We start from the raw sequence: 19056 nt of genomic DNA on the forward strand, positions 1-19056 counted from the left end.
ATCACTTCTGTCAGTTAAGTATGGCGAAATGACTTGGAAATCACTTACAAAACCCACGGAACTTTTTTTTAATGATAGAAAAAAAAGAGGTGAACAAAATTTGCTAAAAAAACACACATGTAACCTTTACAATTTCAAAAATAAAATCCACAATGTAATGATACTCTTAAAACTTATCTGAATTTTCATTGCAGCAAATTACTTTCCAAACAATATGGGAATATAACTAATATTCCTCACACGGGATGTGGTAATTTGTAAAAAACATTTTCTGTCTTAAGTTACATAGAGGATTCGTACTATATTTCTCATTTCCACAATTCTATACGTAACTTATAATGGAACATAATTTTACAAACTAGCGCAAACAATAGGTGGCGGCATACAATCTCCTTCGCTAAAAAGAAAGAGAGAAAAGAAAACAGGTCAAAAAATACACAGCATATAGCACGGCCAAAGCTACCAAAGTTGTCAGCCTCATTAGCCAGCGATTCGTATACTCAGTTGTCAGTTGCACTGAAAGCTAGTTTTTTTAAACAATTTTATTTTTTTCTTTTGGGCCGAAAGCTAGTTACGGTACAAGATTTCAAGAAAAAGCACGGCCAAAGATCGAAGCAGGGCCCTGGGGCGCATGCCTTGAAGAGAAGCAGAGTCAAACCGTGCGCATGCGAAATCAGCATGGTCGCCGATGCGAAATCACCAGCAGCTCCTGGGCTCTTGATCTATACAACACGAAGCATGATAAAATAATATAATAACAATGCAACCCGTGAGGCCGTGACGGCTCGCATAGTCGCATAGCTAATCCGATCCAGTCAGGAGCCTCAGTTGCACTCCACCCCTGCCTCGGCAGCTCGCCGCGGGGTGCTCTTCCGCCGGCTCCCACGATGCCGGAACCCGCTCTGCTTGACGGCCTCGTCCTTCTCCTCCGCCCCCGCCGGTTGCCCTTGCCGCCGCCGCCTCCTCCTCTTCTTCCCTCCGTTCTCGGTCGAGCCCTTGCCCGGCACGACCGGTTTGGCGCCGTCACTGTCCTCCACGGGCTCGACACTGGCACTGTCGTCCTCGTCGTCGGTGTCGTCAGCCTTGAGGTGCTTCTGCGGCCGTCCCCTCCTCTTGTACGCTGGCATCACGGCCTCCTCGTCGCCGCTGGCGGCATCGGCGTCCTCGCTCTTGGTAGCCTGGGGCGTCGGCCGTTTAGCCTTTCCTCCTCTAGGCCTGCCCATCCGGGAATGGAGGAAACCGCTGAAACTACGCCTTCAGTCAACAAGGGAGTCGCGAGATTCTTGTTCTGGTGGCACTTCTCGGCCAGTCACCCAACTGCAGGTAGGCACAGAAAACAAAAGGTTTATTCAGGCTGTTTTCATACGCATGGCAATAGCCCAATATGTTTTAAAAAGTAGGAAAATGAATTTTTTTGAACTAAAAGGAAAGCTGGAAAGGGAAAACAGTGGGGCAGAAGTACCAGGAAGAATCTGAAGCTGAAATGGTTGACAGGACTACAGGAGACAGAATAAGCAACTATTCTTTGCCTATTCGTGATATGCTGTTAAAATGACATTCGGAATTGTTTTCTTAAACTACAAAGGGGATTCAGATATTGTGGGGGAGGATTGCAACCATAAACGACCTATTACTGAAGCGATGAATGAACTAGCTACAAACGGGCACTGATACTGTACCATCCAATGGGAAAAACCTGAAACAAAGGCAAGAAGGATGTCCGGAGCTAGCCTCACATCTCCTATTTTGATCTCCAAGACATTCAGCACCACAATAAGTTCCGAGGCACAAGATTAAGATGAATGCTGAAGAAGAACGCAAACAGAAAGGAGAGAGCAGGAGCACGCCCGGAGCTGACCTGCCGTGGACCCGCGGTATCACGCAGAAGCAGGCGGGCTATCAGCTTCTTCCTGAACAAGAAGAAACCCACGATCACGAGAATCCGTGGTTAAGATATTTCTACCTGTAGCACTATCATGAGAGATCTTAAAGGCTGAGCAGGAGAAACTAGAAACCAGCAACCAACCGGGGCGAGAACAAAAGCGAAGCGCGGAGGGCGCGCGGGAGATGCTACCTGCCGGTGCGATGGACTTCAGAGTTCAGAGCGCGGCTGAGTAGAGGTAGCTGCGACCAGCGATCAGCGAGCCTTCGATCGAGGTCGCGCCGCAAGAGCTCCGATGGCTTATTCAAGCAGAGGAGGCGGCCGCCGGAAGAACTGACTGCCCACACTGTTTTGCAGAGAGAGAGAGAGAGGACGGAGGATGCTTGGCTTGGCCGCCAGAAATACACACTACTCCCTGACCCGTACGAGCAAGCACCAGGGCGGGCCCATCGGCAAGCGTCACAGTAAAAGCCGTTCCGCGCACTGTCCACGGCCCGCGGGGAAGAAGAGCCGAGGGAACGGGGAGTCGGGGACCTGGGCCTGGGGAGCGAGCTCGGCCGAAACCTGCGAGCGAGCGACACGCCAATGTGCAGTGTCCCCCTGCTGCCGGCTCCGTTCGCGCGCGCGCACTGCTCCTCCCCGTACGGAGGGAGAAGACGCGACGGAGACGCAACGGAGGACGAGGCGAGACGGCCGGCGAACAAACGCGGGACGCCGGGACCGGGACCTCCACCGGCTGGGGGCTCCGTCGACGGGTTCAGGCCGAAACCGTGTGCCGCGAAAAAAACAGCCGTTTCGGCTCGCAGAATGCAGAGATCTGGGGGCACGCGTTGGAATTGGGGTTTAGCTTTTCTCTTGGAATTTTGATTGCTCCGGCCCGGGCTGGCTGGCTAGGGCCCTTGCCTCCTGCACGGGACGATGCAGGGCCGACGACGGCGGTGCAGGACGGGCTGGACGGCGTGGCTGCCTGCCTGCTTGCTGCTGCAGGGAGCAGCGCCGGCGTGGAGGGCGGAGGCCGCCGCCGTGCTGGACGAAGCTTGCAACGCACGACGGTGGCCCGTCGCTGGTGGATCGGCTGTGATGGTGCCATGCGTGGCACGGCTACCGTCTTTTGGGCGGCGAAAAATCGCAGCGTACGTCCGACCAAACGCCCGCACTCGGGCGTGTCGGGATCCCGCGAAAAGGAAGCCCCGCCCCCGAGCAGGGCGTGAGGCGGGGGAGCCGTGGAACGGAAGGCGCCGCGCGCCTGGAGCGGCGGTCGCGTCCGGCGCAAGAAAAGCCGCCGCGCCGGCGGCTTCCCCCTCACTCTACCTGCCCGCCCCCGTCTCCTACCGCATCATGGAAGCAGCCTCACGGCTTGTCGGTGTGGCGTTCTTTGGTGAATTCGCGTGATTTTTTTTCATCCTTTCCGTTTTTTTTCCTTAGCGCTTTGGCCTGGGGAGTGCGGCGAGCCAGCCAGTGGTCGCACCACGGCGGGTCGGCGGCAGCGGCGTTGGTGGTGTCTGCCGGCCGATGGCCGACAGCCTCGTTTGGATGGATCATGGATGAATGGCAGCGAGCGGGTCGCCCCGGTTTGCCTGTTCCAGACCCACAAAGGCCACCACCACGCCGTGACCTGCCCGCGGATGGATGGATGGATCATGGATGAATGGCAGCGAGCGGGTCGCCCCGCCGCCCGTGTTCAAACAGGGGACTGGGGAGGGAAGGAGGGAGACGCCACCCAGGCAGCCAGACGCGTGCACACGCGCGGGTCAAGGCTCCAATGATCCCTTGGTCGCCATGACGCGCGGCCGTGGAAGGGCAACTCAGGGGAAGCCACAAACGTGCTGCCGTGACGGCCGTGTTGATGCCTTGCTGACGCACCCCCCCCCCCCCCCCCTTCTATTTTTTTTCTCTTCTTTTTTTGTTGGATATAGACAGAGGCACCTACTTGTATTTGCTTTTGTTTTCAGGCTGCGTTTAGTTCCCAAAAAATTTGCGCAGTATCCGTCACATCGAATTTTCGGACACATACATGGAGCATTAAATAAAATTGAAAAAAATAACTAATTATATAGTCTAACTGATTCGTACGAGATGAATCTAATTATACTAATTAATTCATAATTAGACATTAATTATCAAATAACAACGAAATGTGCTACAGTAGCCAAATCCAAACTTTTTCACCAACTAAACACCCCCTCAGTTTTTTTGGTGCTTGGGTTTTCAGTTTTCTTTGGGTGTTTTTGTTTTCAGTTTTGTTGGGACAAAGAAGGTAGGAGAAACTTCCAGCATCTCAGTTTTGGTGCTCATATGTACACTCTTACTCCCGAAGAAATCCGAGGCATGGCAGCAGCTCTGCTGTTTCAACGAATTGGTACTGAACACGTACACATCCACATAATTTTGACCGTGCTGCAGTGCCCACCTCCTCCCTTTCCTAATTTTGGGTATGCTCATGGGCCATGTCTCCAGCACGTCCCTCTTCATCAGTGTGTCCTCAATTTTTCGCTTCCCTGTTTGTGGCCCGAAAGCATGCTAGATATACATATATACACGCCGGCCCAAATTTACAATCCATTCTAGGCAGCACCCCGTCACAACTACATGGCTTCAGCCGGCAAAACATTAAAATTATCCTAGAGCATCTCCTACAGATTATTCATACCTCATATCCAAAATATATTCTCTTCATTACCAATAACTCATTTTGTGTTTTTGGTAATGGTTGCTACATACCAAAATCCAATCACCGAGAATATGGTAGAGGAAAAATCCCCTTCATTTAGAGGAGGGGGAGGTGCATTTTGGTGATTTATAAAAAACTTTTAGGTACTGGGGATTGGATTGATAATTTGTTGGAGCACCTTCAATCACCAAAACATTAACTTTTTGGTATTGGAGAGGGATGCTGTTGAAAATGCTCTAACACACGATAAATCCACAAACAAGGCCCAACTAAATGCCACCATACTCTGAATTTTCAAGACAAATCAATACTGCAGTCTCACCTCAAGCGCCCATTCTTGCTCTTCTTCTTCTTTAAAAAATAAAATAAAATCGTCATTCTTGAGATGCATGCTTGAAAGTTATCTCCACGGATTTCATTGCAAAGCTTCATGCGGCTCAGCGGCTGCTTATACTAAATAAAGTCAACAATGACAAGATTGGGGCACACCCATCTCAGCATGAGATTAAATTGTACTGCTTGCTAACACGCGCTTTATAAAAAAGATTAGCGTAGTGTTTAGCTTCCTAAAATAAATTTCAAACACCATGGAGCCAATGCATGCAGCCACATGCAACGCGAAGAACACACAACAATGCATCACGGACAACACAATACACCAGCTTAAAAAGAAATACATAGCACAACACAACAACACTACATCAGTGCGGCCTCATCTAGGGGCGCGGCGACGCGCGCTTTCCTACCTAGTATTCATCTCTAATATCAAAAAACTATCATTTGAGAAATTTTGGAGATATGAGAGAGCTCCAACTAATTACCAATAGGTTACCTAATATAAAAAATTTATAAGCAATTGTTAAAACATCACCTTCTCTTCCCTAAACGTAGGGAGAAGCAACCTGTTGAAGCCCTCTCCCTTATCAAGGGTTGGCTTGGCGCGCCAGACTTCTCCGTCCCCTGGTGCCGTTGCGCCGGCGGCGGAGCGCCACTGCTCCACACGGTGGCGGCCGTGCTCAGCGCCCCAGCTCCACGCCTCCACCCTACCGCGGGCTCCGCCCCGGCTCCGCCCAAACCTGCGACCCGATGGCGCCCCGTCTCGTGCCTGCGACTCGACAGCACCCCCACACCAGCGACCCAATGACGCCACACCGCGCACCGGCGACCCGACGGTGTCCCGTCTCCCGCGCTGTGACTCGAGTACCCGACGGTGCCCTGCCTTGTTGGGAGGCACGACCGGCGCTGACAAGAGACGGAAGAGGATAAGAAGAAGGGAGGAGAAGAAAAGAAAAATCAGTAAAGTCTATGACGTGTGGGATCCATATGGTTGGTGGAGGTATTGGAGATTAGCTTTTGATAGTCTGCTATGGTGGTGATCGCAAAAAAAATGCAAAAGTAATTACTGGTGACGGAGAGAGTTTATTTGAAAATTTATCTTTTTGAGTGCTGTGGCATGATTTGAGTTATGGGCCCTCTAGTAGACCGCAGAAAAGCCCATGGACTGGATCGTGTACTAAAAATGGTAGAAAAGCCCATGAACTGGAATGGATACTGAAGGAAACGAGAAAAAGCCCATCGTTCCGTGTGCTCTCAAGCAGTGCGCTGCCAATTTCTTCGCTCAACATATACTCCGACGAAAATCCTGCAGAAACCTGAACTAGGAACTATCATCATCCCCTACATGCCCGTGCCGCAGGGAGGCAGCGGCGCGCCGCACAGACACCTGTTGTGCGCGTAGCAGTCGGCCCCGTGCGCCGACATGAACCTCCCCGCCGGGATCTCGCCGCAGAGCTGGTTGTAGCTGACGTCGAAGTGCTCGAGCCTGACGTCCATGAGCGACTTGGCCACCCTCCCCGTGATCCGGTTGTGGCTCAGGTCCAGGAACCTCAGGTGGTGCGGGAAGCTCACCCCCGTCATGTCGAACTCGAGCTGGTTCCACGACAGGTCGATCTTGGCGGCCGGGCTCGTGATGCCGAACAGGAACGGCGACGGGTCGCCCGTGAGCTGGTTGCGCGAGAGGTCGACGGTGTCGACGTCGCCGCCGCCGTAGTCGGCGGGGATCTCCCCCGTGAGCCGGTTGTCGGAGAGGAGCAGGAACCTGAAGCTCCCGTGCAGCAGCCCCGGCGGGATGGCGCCGGTGAGCAGGTTGCCGCTGAGGTCAAGGGACCGGAGGTTGGGCAGGGATGCGAGGGACGCCGGGATGGGCCCCGCGAGCTTGCTGTTGGCGATGACGAGCGTGCTGAGGTTGGCGGCGCCGGCGAGGAGGGCGGCCGGGACCGGCCCGGAGATGGAGGTGCCGTTGACGTCGAGGTCGCGGAGGCGCGTGAGGTTGGCGAAGGAGGCCGGGACGGGGCCCGAGAGGCCCGGGACGGAGTCGACCTGGAGGATCTCGAGCGCGGCGAGGTCGCCGAGCGCCGGCGGCACGCGCGCCGAGACGTCCGGGAGGGAGTAGAGCGCCAGCGCCGTGACGCGGCCGCCGCCCGAGCCGCCGCAGACCACGGCGGGGTCCCACGCGCAGCAGTCGGGGGACGACGGCCGCCACGCCGAGAGCCGGGCCGGGTCGCCCAGCTGCGCCTTGACCCGCAGCAGCGCCGCGCGGTCGGCGGGGTCGCAGCCCGCGGCGCAGGATGGGGCGGTGGAGCCGGAAATGAGGAGGAGCAGCAGGGGAAGCAGCGTGGAGGTGATCCGTGGTGCGCTCGACGACATTGCCTTGGCCTTATCAATTTGCACAACGTGTGGGGGCGCTAGATATATGGCGCGGCTCGGCTCAAGCGGAGGGGTCGATGCATGGCGCGTGATTTCGCATCAGGATCGTAGTGACGTGACTGTCTCACTCACTCTCTTGTATTGGCATGTGAACTTTATTCTCTTGTTATGCAGACAGTTGAAAAGCTTCAACACTTTCTGTTTTCTGGTCGGGTGTTCGTACTAACAGAATCCAATGATTCCAGAAACTGCCTTGGACTGGTACCGAGTACTACGAGTTAGCTGGCGCGTGATGAACACGGAGGAGCGAGCCATGGATCGTGGATGCCAGATTACCGGTGTTCGTTCAGCGGCGGCGGGCGGCGGCAGGACTCTGGAGAGGAAGAACGCGAACGGCCGAACGTGGGCGGCGTGTCGGTGAAGGACTAGCCAGCCCACGGGCCGAACAGGACACGAGCCGTGTGGGTGGCCTGCCACAGCCTCGGGCTTCTTCCTTACGGGCCCAGAACACACACCCTTAACTGCGCTGCGGCGCGGCCCATCTCACGCGGTTGCCGCGGGCATCACCGTCGGCATCGGCGGCCGGGCAGGCAGCAGCACGCGCTCCACGTCCGGCGTATCCGCGGGCCACGGCGGCTCGGAGCGCCGCGCGCGGCCGCCGGCTGCTCGGTAGACGGCGATGCGCGCAGGCGCCGCGCCGCCATCGCGCGGTGGCGGCGCCCGTGCCCGTCCCGGGACCGGACTCCCTAGCCGCCACGGGACGGACGACTTGCCCGGACGCCTGACGCCAACGGCGATTCGGAAACTCCAAGGCCGAATCCCGGAGACCCCCGCGCCGCTTGCGTAGGGGTGGTAAAATGGCTCGAGATTTTGAACTAGAAAATCTAAGAGTTAAGTGTTAAAATGATCGGATTCTAATTTTATATAATTTTGAACTAAATAATTTAAAAATCTTGTTAGGTTGTAAAAGGATTATTAGAGCCATGATCCATTATCATCCCTACGCCTACGACATGCCACAGGTAAAACCTTTCCCCTTCCATAGCGACGCAACATGCAGGACAGCATTGCCTTGCCGCCACTGATAGGCCTTGTGAATTTCTTTTTCTCGACAACAAAAGAGGAAATCAGTTCCATAGCGACGCAACATGCAGGACAGCATTGCCTTGCCGCCACTGATAGGCCTTGTGAATTTCTTTTTCTCGACAACAAAAGAGGAAATCAATACGAACTTGTCCTAAATTTTTGTAGGAAAGATTTGGCATGAGCAAGAGCTAATCGAAATACTACTCGTCCTTCCAATTCGCTGGGGCGCGGGACCCGGGCTTCCTACGCGATGACATCACCCGGCTATAAAAGCGCGTAACCGCCTCGTGGGCTGGCGGCTCGGCTGAACCGGAAGTCCGGAACCACGGAATTTACAGGAAGCCCCCCGGAAAAACTCCTCGGCTTCGAAGCGGGGACTGCGAACACTGCTTCTGGAAAACGGAATTTTCCAGGGGTGTAATAGCAAAACACGCCTGCTAATTTGCCCGATCGCCTTGAACCCTAGCCTCTCCGCCCCCACGTTCGCCCCCCGCGTTCCCCAACCCTCATCCGGCCGCGCCCGCGCCCCACGCCTGATTCGGACCCGGGACGACCCGAAGGTCGCCGGTGAGGAGCGCAGGCGCGCCGGAGCGCCCGGATCCGGTGGAAGCGCGGCGGATTTTGGCGGCTCGCCCGTCCCGGCGGCCCCCGGCGGGGTTATGAAGGCGGCGGGATACAGCCTCTATGATAGTAGTGGTGAGTTTCCCCGAATCGACCGGAGGTTTTCAGGCTGATAGGTTTTTCGTGGTAGGAAATACAAGATTTGTTGGGCTGAGTAGTAATTTTAGCTTGGTTGTATGATGCCCCGCTTCGGTAATAATGTGCGAGGCTGCTGGAAAAAAATTGTCAATTCGCCACGAAATTTTTTGAGGACTATAATGAAATGATGGCCTGTCATTTGAGTAGTTTATTGTGGTCGGTATTGCAAAACATGGCATCAGACTTAAATAAGAAGATTTTGAAAGTAGTTTGGTCTCCTTTTTACTATTAAGCAATGTAAATGAGCAGCAGAAGACTTCAGTTGCCTTCTGTAAATATAGGGAATGGATAACTTGCTCAAACTTTGTCGCTTCTGTAAAAAAGTGCCAGGGGCTTCTTCGTAGTGATTTCACAGATGTAATATTTTGGCTATGGAAAAAATATATACTGGTGTGGTAGTAGTTCTGCTTGCTATGTTGATTGCTTCCTTACAGTTATTGGTGTCCCAGCTTTTGGTTGATGATACCATGTCAGTCGCCTTCCCTGACTAGTTCTGGGCTTCTGGCACGATATCCAAATTTTAAATACAAGCTTTAAGTTTAGTTGGTGTAGCAGACATAGGATTACATTGCCCATAAGTCTGCCTGCTTGACTTGCTATCAAGTTGTATGTTGCATATACTACAACCACTGTATTGATTCTTCTCCCTTTGTTGTAGGGACTGATGATGATCTTCCCCCGGCACAAAATAGAGGACTAAGAGGGCGATCGTTCAGTGCGAATGGTCGAGCATCTGCTGGGGCTTTTCCTTACATGAGGGCAAATAATGATTTGGAGACCGAAATACATCGGGTTGAGCAAGATGCATATACTGGTGTTCTTAGAGCATTCAAAGTGCAATCCGATGCAATATCATGGGTATTATAGGCAAATTGATTTTTGTGCTAACAGTTTCAGCAATATATCTTGGCCTGCCTATGGTGCTGAGAATAAAATAAATGCACTTTTGTACAGGAAAAAGAGAGTTTGATTACTGAACTCAGGAAAGAACTGAGAGTTTCTGATGAGGAGCATAGGGAGCTATTAAATAGAGTCAATGAAGATGGGGCCATCCGTCGAATGAGGTATTCCATATTCCATAAAGCATAACAATTTTTATGTATGAACATGTTTTGCTCTGTCATCAGGAGATCATGCTTTGTTGCTTGTACCAAAAAAAACTGCAGGGAGTTAAGGCAGGCTGGTGGAACCCCAAGTGCTCTGCATCGTGGTAGCAGGGCTCTATATGATGCAGAACCTGGGCCCACTGCCAAGAGACAAAGGACATCTCATTCGATTCCTTCGCAATCTGCAGGCCTCCAGTCCCCTGTGATGCCTTCCCACTCCGTACCATCTGCAAAATGGGGCCCACTATCTGCAAGAGGCAAGAAGCCAAAGACGGTATGTTCAGCATATATACATAATGTTTTTCACTTGTTGAGAACAATTCTATGACAGTTTCTTGACTTGTACAGCCCATGCCATTGGCACTACCATCTGCGGATCCAAGCTCATTAATAAATCACAAAGTTTATACAAGGTGGCCAGAAGACAACAACTTCTATGAGGCCACCATAACCCGTTATAACCCCGTGACGGTTGGTTTGAACTTTTGCTACTATTGCTCCTTTGATGCAGATATGCATACCTGTCTAGTAACCTTCTTTCATGTTCTCTTTTAGGGTGAGCACGCACTCGTTTATGATATTGGCACACAAGCTGAGACTTGGGAAATGGTCAGGCTTTGTGATGTAAGAACTATTTTCCTGTAATGCTTCTATTGTTTTCCTTTACCCTTTTCCTCCCCCTTTTTTTCTGTATTTGGTTGTGCCACCTACATTATCTTCCATTGCAGTGTTTCTTTTTTGGTTATATGCATCCAGTCCATGGCAAATAGTTTCTTCTCTACCCATTGCCATGAATAGTTGATTTTTCTGCATGTGCCCGTGATAGTATCTTCTGACTGACGCCAACTAGTCACTGTCTGCTCATGTAACCCAATAAGGTTAAAATTTAAAGGGAAAAGGATTTATCGCTGCAGCAGTTTTCTTGCCAAATATTTCTTGCCATGGTACCATACCCCAAATATTTTTACCTTTACTGATCTATAGAGCTGTAATTTATTGCTCATATGATATAGTGTATGGAAATCTGTTGAATTTTGCTTGTTTTGCAAGTGAATTAAAGTTTGCTTGTTGAATTACCCTGGCTGATCGCCACCTTTCGTTAATTATTTCATTGGAGATTATATGAACACTCCTTTAACAGATGCCACCTGAAGATATAAGATGGGAATTTGATGGTCATCTTTCAAATCGAGATGGTTGGGGCTCTTCTGGCCCTATGTTGACTAGGCACCTCAGCAGCAATGGTGCTATGGCAGGCCCGATCAGGGGGAGAGGCAGGTTATCAATAAATGAGCCTATGAAGGACTACGCTCCACCTCAAAATGGGATCAATAGGAATTTCGATAACATTGACATTCCAAACACTGAAAATGTTGTGACAGAGGTAGGTATATTTTATTCAACAAGTCAGGTGCCAGAAGGTAATCAGATATAATTTTGTCTCAAAGTTGTATGTTCCCAATACAGGTGGAGAGGGTATTGTCCAATCCGAATATTCGTGAAATTGAAAATGCAAGGAAACTGCTGAAAGTGAGTTAGCTCTTCTGTTCCCATGTTGTTCCCTTTAGAAAATATATTTGAACAAGACCTAGTTTCATCCTTTCTATCCTTTAATTGAGATATGTGAAGCCAAACGATATTGTCCTTTTAGGATCAAGAGCAGTCACTACTGGATGCAATTGCCAGACTTGATGAAGCATCGGATAGTGAAAGTGGTAAGTTCCTGGTCAACTCTATGGTTGGAGTGCTCTGTAGACTGTAGGAGTAATATTGAGGCAGAGAATATTGTCCAAAATGGTGTATTGTGGAAAAATAGGATCCTTGGATGAACTTTACATGAAACATTGTTGTTCTAACTTGAATATTGTAAGCTTCCTAGATACTGGTTACTTGTAGACATCAGGGATATAGGGGGTGAAGCATCATACCTGGTGTTTTTCAACTTATTGTTTCACTAAATTGTTTTTTGTGTAACAGAAGATATGGCCACGGAAGGCCGAACAGGTCCTGCTGGAGAGGGCAATGGAATTGCTACTTAGTTGTTGCTGGCATGTTGTTGAAATTGTAAGATTAACATGCCTTTTGGACCACCTGCCTCAAACACTGGACAAAGAAACCATGTTATAGCAAACTGGGTTGCCGAAAAAGGGCGTATTGGAAACAGTTGCCAGTTGGTGCTGAAATGGGATTCTTTGGTTACTCCTACAAGGGGTAGGGAGACGATGAAAAAAAAGCTGTTTGGGTGCCATCTCTTCTGGTGATTATGGCGGTGGTAATTTCAATGTGACTGAAGTAACTTAATACTCTAGAAATGATGATTAACATGAATCACCTCAAGATGTCTAACCCTAGCGTAATATCCACCGTGTTATGTCTCAGATGTACATTGGATTTTGTCTTTGTTGTGATTTTAGTGAACAGGCAAAGTTGGCTGTTATTGTATTCTAATGTGAAAAGACCTTTTCATGTTCTGTGGAGCAGTAACGTTGACTGCTTTTCATGTTCTGTTGGGTTGAGGGATTGTCCAAGAGTGGTACAATAAAGGCATACAGTTCTGTACAATTCATTTAGACATACAATAAAGGCATAGCTCAGTTGGGAGAGCGTCAGACTGAAGATAAGATCTGAAGGTCGCGTGTTCGATCCACGCTCAGCGCAAAACTTTTAGTTTTGCTACATTATTAAATTACCCCCTCCCACCTCTAGTTTTCCTACATTATTAAATTACCTCTTCCCCCTCTAAACAAGTCGCACGATTACTAAATCCAGAATTTTTTCCCGTTTTATTGTTATCTATGCAATTTTTTCTTTCATTCTTCCTGCCATAGTAGGTGGCTCTTTTTTACGATTCTAGCATTTTTTTTCTAAGAGAGACCAAAAGCTGCATGCTGTGCAGCCCTTCCCAGTTCATCGGTTCAAGCAGAACCAGAAAAATAGAAGACCAGCAGTCCCACGCATGTCTTTTTTTTTTTTTTGAAACTGTCCCAGGCATGTCAGCTCGGCACCACGTACCCCCTTGTCAAAAAAGAAAACTATTGGCGCTCCGTCGTAAAAAAATACTAAATCTTGTTTCTCGAGGAATTAAACAATTTCAAATTTGACTGAATTTAGATAAAATTAATATTTATATTACAAACTACTCTCAATTTTAAGTTAAAAAATATTTATGACTCAAATTTATACAAAGGTATTAACATTTGTGTCTTCAAATAGATTTAGTATATTTTCATACTAAACATATTTGAATACACAAATGTTAATAATTTTTGTATAAATTTGATCAAATTTAAAATTATTTGACTTCTCCGGAAGCAAGATTTGTATTCTTTTTGGGATGGAGGGAATATCTTTTTGTCATTTTTATCCTACCTGTCTCTCCCTCCACACTTTCCCGTTCCCGCCGCCTTCTCCGATCGCGTGTTCATTGTTGAATGACTTTAATTGAAATGTGGCCCATGTAAATTATAAAAATAATCCTTGTTAAGAAGTCAGTTATGGTTGGAAGACGAAAAGAATTAGAATTATTAGGTTGAAATAACCCCTACTCTCCTCTCCCGTTAAATATTTATATGTGTTATGTGGAGGAGTTTGGGTTTGTATGAATGTACAATTAGCATGCACAGGCACTAAACGCCGCATGCTTGTTGTTCATGTTGCCGTGTACTGCTGCCAGATGAGGCCATCTGGCCATGCATGGCACAAGTGGATTTCTTATTGGTTGACAACGTACGAAATTTAGACCCTGTTTATTTTCAGCAATTTTTTTTAGCCACTGTCACCTCAAAAGAAATCTTACCATTTAGAAGTCTCAAATAAATTTTTTTATAAAACTTTTTTGACAAATGGGTGTTATAATTTGTGAGACGGATCTAATGAACCTAATTAATCCATGATTTGTTACAATAATACTACAATAATCATCCGCTAATTATGAATTAATATATCTCTCGAAGTTTAGCTCTAGGGTTCTGTAGTTAGTTTCGTAATCGGACTTTATTTAATACTAATAAATATCAATATTCTTTTTAATGTGACATAGTCTAAAATTTAGCTTCTGAAACCAAACAACCTCCGAAGACCTAGGTTCTCCATTCAAATGACCATGCATGATAATTAAGGTAAATGCTTGAGTTGTCACCAATAGGAAATAAAAGGCCAAGCATGTGTTCGCTGGGCCAGCTATCAGCTATTGCAGAGGAATCTCAGTGACACAAGCTTAGAAAAGGAAATCCACACAAAAGACTTGACACAAATTAGAATCTAGTAACTCTAATCATCAGGATACACGAGCAAGCTATGGAACAGAGAAAAAATGCTTCGAGAACGCAAAGGAGATGACGTGGCATTAGGTCGGTTAGTACGATGCACGCATAAAAATCATTTTAATTCGGTCGGATCAATTTTGTGCTACTTCGTCTTTGCCCTCTTCGACGACGGTGGCGTGGCCGGAGCGGAGCCTCGTTTCAGCGGCCGCCCGACGCCTCTCTTCGTCCCGGTAGCCCTGCCGCCCCTCCTGGAGCCACCGCGGCCGGTGCCTTCTTTGCGGCCAGCACCTCTCTTCCGGGTGGTGGTGTTCTTCCGCTCCACCGCCGCGGCAGCAGCCGACGCCGACCGCTTCCGCGTCGTCCCCAGCGGGGACCCCCGCTTCCTGGACGGAGATTGGTTCAGCCGCTTCAGGAAGTCCACGGCGTTCCGCTTCTTGGCTGACCCTCCTGCCGCCGCCGCACCGCCAGCGCCCTTCTTTGCTCCGTTTGTCGTCGTCCTGGCTGCATCGTCGTCCGCCCCCTTCGCCCGATTCCGCCCAAGACCCGCCGGGTTCCTGGCAGCGCCGCCACGGCCCTTCTTCGTCCTCGGACCCCGTGCCTTATCCTTGGTCGCCACGGCCGCGGCAGCAGCCTTCTTCTCGTCCTCGCTTTCTTCCTCCTCCGCCGGCTCGGGCTCGGGCTCGGGCTCAGCCTTCGCCGCGCTCTCCTTCTTGGCGGCCGCCGTGGCCTTCGCGATGGAGCTCCGCTTCCGGCACACGATCAGCGGCTTCCCCTTCTCGATCAGCGACCCGACGATGTCAGCGCCCGCTGGGGCCGGTGACGCTGCCGGCGCAGCCGCGCGGTCCTGCTTCGCCGGAGCCGACGCGTGCCCAGTGACGAGCGCGCGAGCCTCGGCTGCCGCGGCGTGCTCGGGGGCGCTGCGCGGGAAGAAGACCACGGCGTTCGTGCAGAGCAGCAGCAGGTCGCGGTAGAGCTCTTGCGCGGGGTAGTGGTCGTCGTCGTCGCCGCCGCCGCGCGAGCCCGCCGCCGTGTCCAGCCGGCGCCGCACGGTCTCCAGGTCCACGTGGCGCCTGATCGTGCCCCGGTACGCAGCGGCCTCCTGCAAGTGGACGGAACGAATTGACTCGGACGTGAAACAAAAGAAAAGGAAATGGAAGAAAATATCTCTGAGCATCTAGCTACAATGCACCCAACTTGGCCGTGCTGAATGCAACGAGCAAAAAGATGGCAACTTTCCTTCACCAACAAACCGAATTTCACACGACTGGTAAATAAATTTGCAGCTACTCCGTAAAAGATTCTCTGCTCAGTGCTTTTTCTGACTACGGCTTCTTTGAAAACAAGAAATTTCACATGAAATCTAGAGAGAAAAAAGCAGATTGGTTGTTTGGACTTTGCAAATTGCAGTGCCCTGCTCAAACACGTCTCGCCCACGTAAATCAGGTGGGTCCCGGAATCACGGCTACTAATCACTGGGGTTTACCTTTTTGTTTTTTTACCGAATCCCGCCAACTGCCGGAACCGAAATTTCGGCCGAAATTTCGCTAATTCCGAACGGAAAGAGAATTCAAATTCAAAAAATGAAATTTCGATGAATTCCGACCGAAATTTCGGTGATTTCGACCGAAATTCGGTGATTTTCTACCGGAAAATGGTGTTAGTTGTGATTTTCCTACTGTTTCGGAGGTCAAATGAAAAACTTTTGAATACCAATTTTGTTCAATTTTTCGAGATCTACAACTTTTGTTTCAGAAACTTTTTCATTTGAGCAATGGTTTGAAAGTTATTTAAATATTTCAAAAACCATCAATTTAAAGTCTCGTCATTTCATGTGACAACTTCCATTTTCTCTCTTAAGTCTCAACTAGACTTTTATTATTCTTGTTATTGCAGATATGCCTATAAAATTTCAGGGACATTAGTTGATCCAATTGAAAGTTGTTTTAAATCCAGGACAAACATGATTTGAATTGGTTATCAATTCATGTGACAGTGTTTGAATTTTTTTTATTCAATTTGTATAGAGAATTCTAAAATGCAATTTGTATAGAGCGAGGAGGGGTCTGGAGAAATGCCGAGCTGCGTCGGATACTAAAAAACTATAAATTCTACCTCATTAGACTACAAATAACCTTGTTTTTCAACTAAAATACAATTTTAGCCTAGCAAATGATCTTAGATTTGAGTGTGTTCTAGTCCTATTTGTTCAGAAAAACACCTAGTTTTTTATCATATTTTTTCAATTTTTTTATAAATATTTTTGAACTTTTAAATTTGAAAACGAAAAATGGCGAAAAGTACCGAAATTTCATTTCCCGGTAACTAGCGGAAATGAAAAAAACCGAAATTTCGGAGAAATTTCACCAAAAAATTAAACCCTGCTAATCACAAGTCATCATGCATGACACGTGCACGCCCAGGCTTATCCGAGATTTCCACATCCAGAGAGACACGCTAATCAAGGGGTGGGGCCCACGGTCTGACATTGCACCGGACCGAGTCCTTGCCAAGCAAGTTTTTACGTTTTAACCCCCTTGAAACAATTTTAACCTTGAAGCATCCCGTTGGTACGAAAACGACGACGAAAAAAGGGGGGTAATTTTATTTCAAAAAAAGGGGTAATTATTGGGGCACCCACCTCGCCTTCGTGCTCGTGTAGCCGCTGCAGCACGGGGCCGAGCTTGGCCGCGACCGCGTCGAGCAGGGCGGCAAACGGAGGGGGCCTGGCGGTAGGCGGGCCGGGGGCGGACGCCACGTCCTCCTCCTCCTCGGTCTTCCCGCTGCCGGTCCCGCGGCGGCGGCGGCACAGGCTCGCCAAGCTCCGCACGTCGCTGCTCTCCTTGGACGCGGCCGCCGACTCGCCGGACGCCTCCTGCTTTGCGACCTCCTCCTCCTTGGCGCCGCCGCCCTGGCGGCCGGGGTGCGTGGGGGGCTTCAGATCCGTGGAGTTGGACTCCCGGCACGACCGCCCGGGCTCCTCCCCTGAGAGCCGGTCGTTGCCGTCCGCCTCGTCCGGCTTCGCCTCGCCGGAGACGCTCCGCTCCCGCTCCTCCCTGAGCCGTTTCACTTTCGACTGCAGCGTCCTGCGCGAATAAAAAATCAAAATAATATTCAATTAAACGAATCGCGGCCGACTAGTGTTTTTACTGAATTCTTTTTGGCCGTTAGATTTCAATCCAACGGTGGACAGGTCTTCTTCCTCCTCCGTCCAAACAGCAGCTTCTTTCTTCTTCGGCAAACGCCGGCGCCCGACGGCCCGGAGCTCATCTCTCGCCGGCAAACGCCGGCGCCCGGCCGTCCAGAGCCTCTCCGGCCTCCGGATCCGCCGCCACCGCCCACTCCCTCGCTAACCCATCGATTCAGGGCGCCCCCGCCCCTACCCGGCCAACCGGTCTCCACCGCCGCCGGCCTCACCGCCCCCACGCCCGACACCTCCGCCGGGCCTGCCTTCCGCCGCCAGCTACCTTCTAAGGGCGGCAATGGAGAGAAGCCCAATCCTCCAACCCCAACCCCATCCCCGAACCCTAACCTCGCCGGGGGTGGAGAAGAAGCTCGCACCACCTTGTGGGGTCCTTTCCCGATTCCGTACCCGATGGAGAGATCGCATCGCTCGACGTCGCGGCGGAGCTCGGCGACGCGCAGCCGCCGGAGCTCGTCCACCCACCCCTCGGCGGCGGAGGCGGCGGGGTCGTCCTCCCCGTCGCTCCCGGCGGTGGAGAAGCGGCGGTGGAGGTGGCGGAAGCGGAGGCGGCAGCTGTGCGGCGTGAGACCGGGCCGGGCCGCCAGCGGGCTCCGCGTCTGCACCTCCATGGCCACCGAGTCCCAGCTCGCCGTGCCGTGCCGGGTCACCGCGCACGCCAGGAGGAGCTCCTCCAGCGTGCCCCAGATCTCCCCGCCCTTCTCCGCTGCCGCCGCCGCCTCCGACTCCGGCGACACGTCGCCGCTGTCCGACCCGTTCGCCATCCTTCCTGCTTGCCCGCCCGCCCGCCCGTCGGCGCGGTGGTGCCAGTGCCTCCAGTGGAGGTGTGGTCTCAGCCCTGTCCGTGCCCCTTGCCCTCCGTTGCTTTCCACCGTCTCCTTTTCCCTCCGCCCGGTTTGATTTTTATCGGTAAAGAAAGAGATGGCATGGTGGTCATGGCCAGGGTTTTTTTTCCCAACAGGACACCCCAAACCGGAGCACTCCGGTTCCGGTAAATCGGACAGGTTTCACCGGAAACCGGTAGAACCGATCAAATCTCAGTGCAAATTCAAATCGTCCGGCGCATTTGTGAACCGACCGGTTTGGCCGGTATACCGGCCGGTTTGACTGGTAACCGGTCAAATTCAATTTTTTTTTCTTTTATGGTTTAAATTCAAATGCCCGCAATGTATACTAAATAAATGTTTGTATAACATATTTTAATCTAAATGAATCATCAATCCTCTTTTGTACTATTTTTACATTGTATTTATATTCTTTTGTATACACGTTTTTTTTTACTTCAAATCTTCACAAACTATACTAAATAAACGAATTTTTGAAAAAATTTGACACCATTAGATTTGTCGCACCTTGAAGTATTTTAAAAAAAATTTGAAATT

General features: G+C 50.4%; 3 protein-coding genes and 1 pseudogene across 10 annotated transcripts; 1 reads left to right on the top strand and 3 right to left on the bottom strand.

Moving 5' to 3' along the window:
* Nucleotides 1–281: 281 nt before the first annotated feature.
* Nucleotides 282–2398, bottom strand: LOC120661080. 7 transcript variants are annotated; one of them, XM_039939775.1, is made up of 3 exons: nt 2027–2361; nt 1859–1910; nt 282–1317 (listed from the first exon to the last, which is right to left on the bottom strand). In XM_039939775.1, exon 3 carries the CDS (start codon nt 1221–1223, stop codon nt 825–827), a length of 399 nt encoding a protein of 132 aa, XP_039795709.1. In that variant the 5' UTR covers nt 1224–1317; nt 1859–1910; nt 2027–2361; the 3' UTR covers nt 282–824. The 7 variants fall into 7 exon arrangements, with proteins under 7 accessions (XP_039795709.1, XP_039795706.1, XP_039795707.1 ...); XM_039939772.1 differs by having other exon boundaries at nt 1859–1971; nt 2075–2352; XM_039939773.1 differs by having other exon boundaries at nt 1859–1963; nt 2075–2351.
* A 3675-nt stretch (nt 2399–6073) lies between these two features.
* Nucleotides 6074–7259, bottom strand: LOC120662733 (polygalacturonase inhibitor 1-like). Its single transcript, XM_039941818.1, has one exon. It carries the CDS (start codon nt 7257–7259, stop codon nt 6231–6233), a length of 1029 nt encoding a protein of 342 aa, XP_039797752.1. The 3' UTR covers nt 6074–6230.
* A 1509-nt stretch (nt 7260–8768) lies between these two features.
* LOC120661081 (protein EMSY-LIKE 3-like) lies at nt 8769–12715 on the top strand. Of its 2 annotated transcripts, none has more exons than XM_039939777.1 (10): nt 8769–9041; nt 9763–9962; nt 10059–10168; nt 10271–10484; nt 10559–10681; nt 10766–10834; nt 11352–11594; nt 11678–11740; nt 11862–11925; nt 12188–12715. In XM_039939777.1, exons 1-10 carry the CDS (start codon nt 9005–9007, stop codon nt 12247–12249), a joined length of 1185 nt encoding a protein of 394 aa, XP_039795711.1. In that variant the 5' UTR covers nt 8769–9004; the 3' UTR covers nt 12250–12715. The 2 variants fall into 2 exon arrangements, with proteins under 2 accessions (XP_039795711.1, XP_039795712.1); XM_039939778.1 differs by having other exon boundaries at nt 9005–9041; nt 12191–12715.
* A 1608-nt stretch (nt 12716–14323) lies between these two features.
* LOC120661083 lies at nt 14324–18592 on the bottom strand (annotated as a pseudogene).
* Between the last annotated feature and the right edge of the window lie 464 nt (nt 18593–19056).

Source organism: Panicum virgatum, chromosome 2N (assembly GCF_016808335.1).
Source record: "Panicum virgatum strain AP13 chromosome 2N, P.virgatum_v5, whole genome shotgun sequence".
In the NCBI taxonomy this organism is placed as follows: domain Eukaryota; kingdom Viridiplantae; phylum Streptophyta; class Magnoliopsida; order Poales; family Poaceae; genus Panicum; species Panicum virgatum.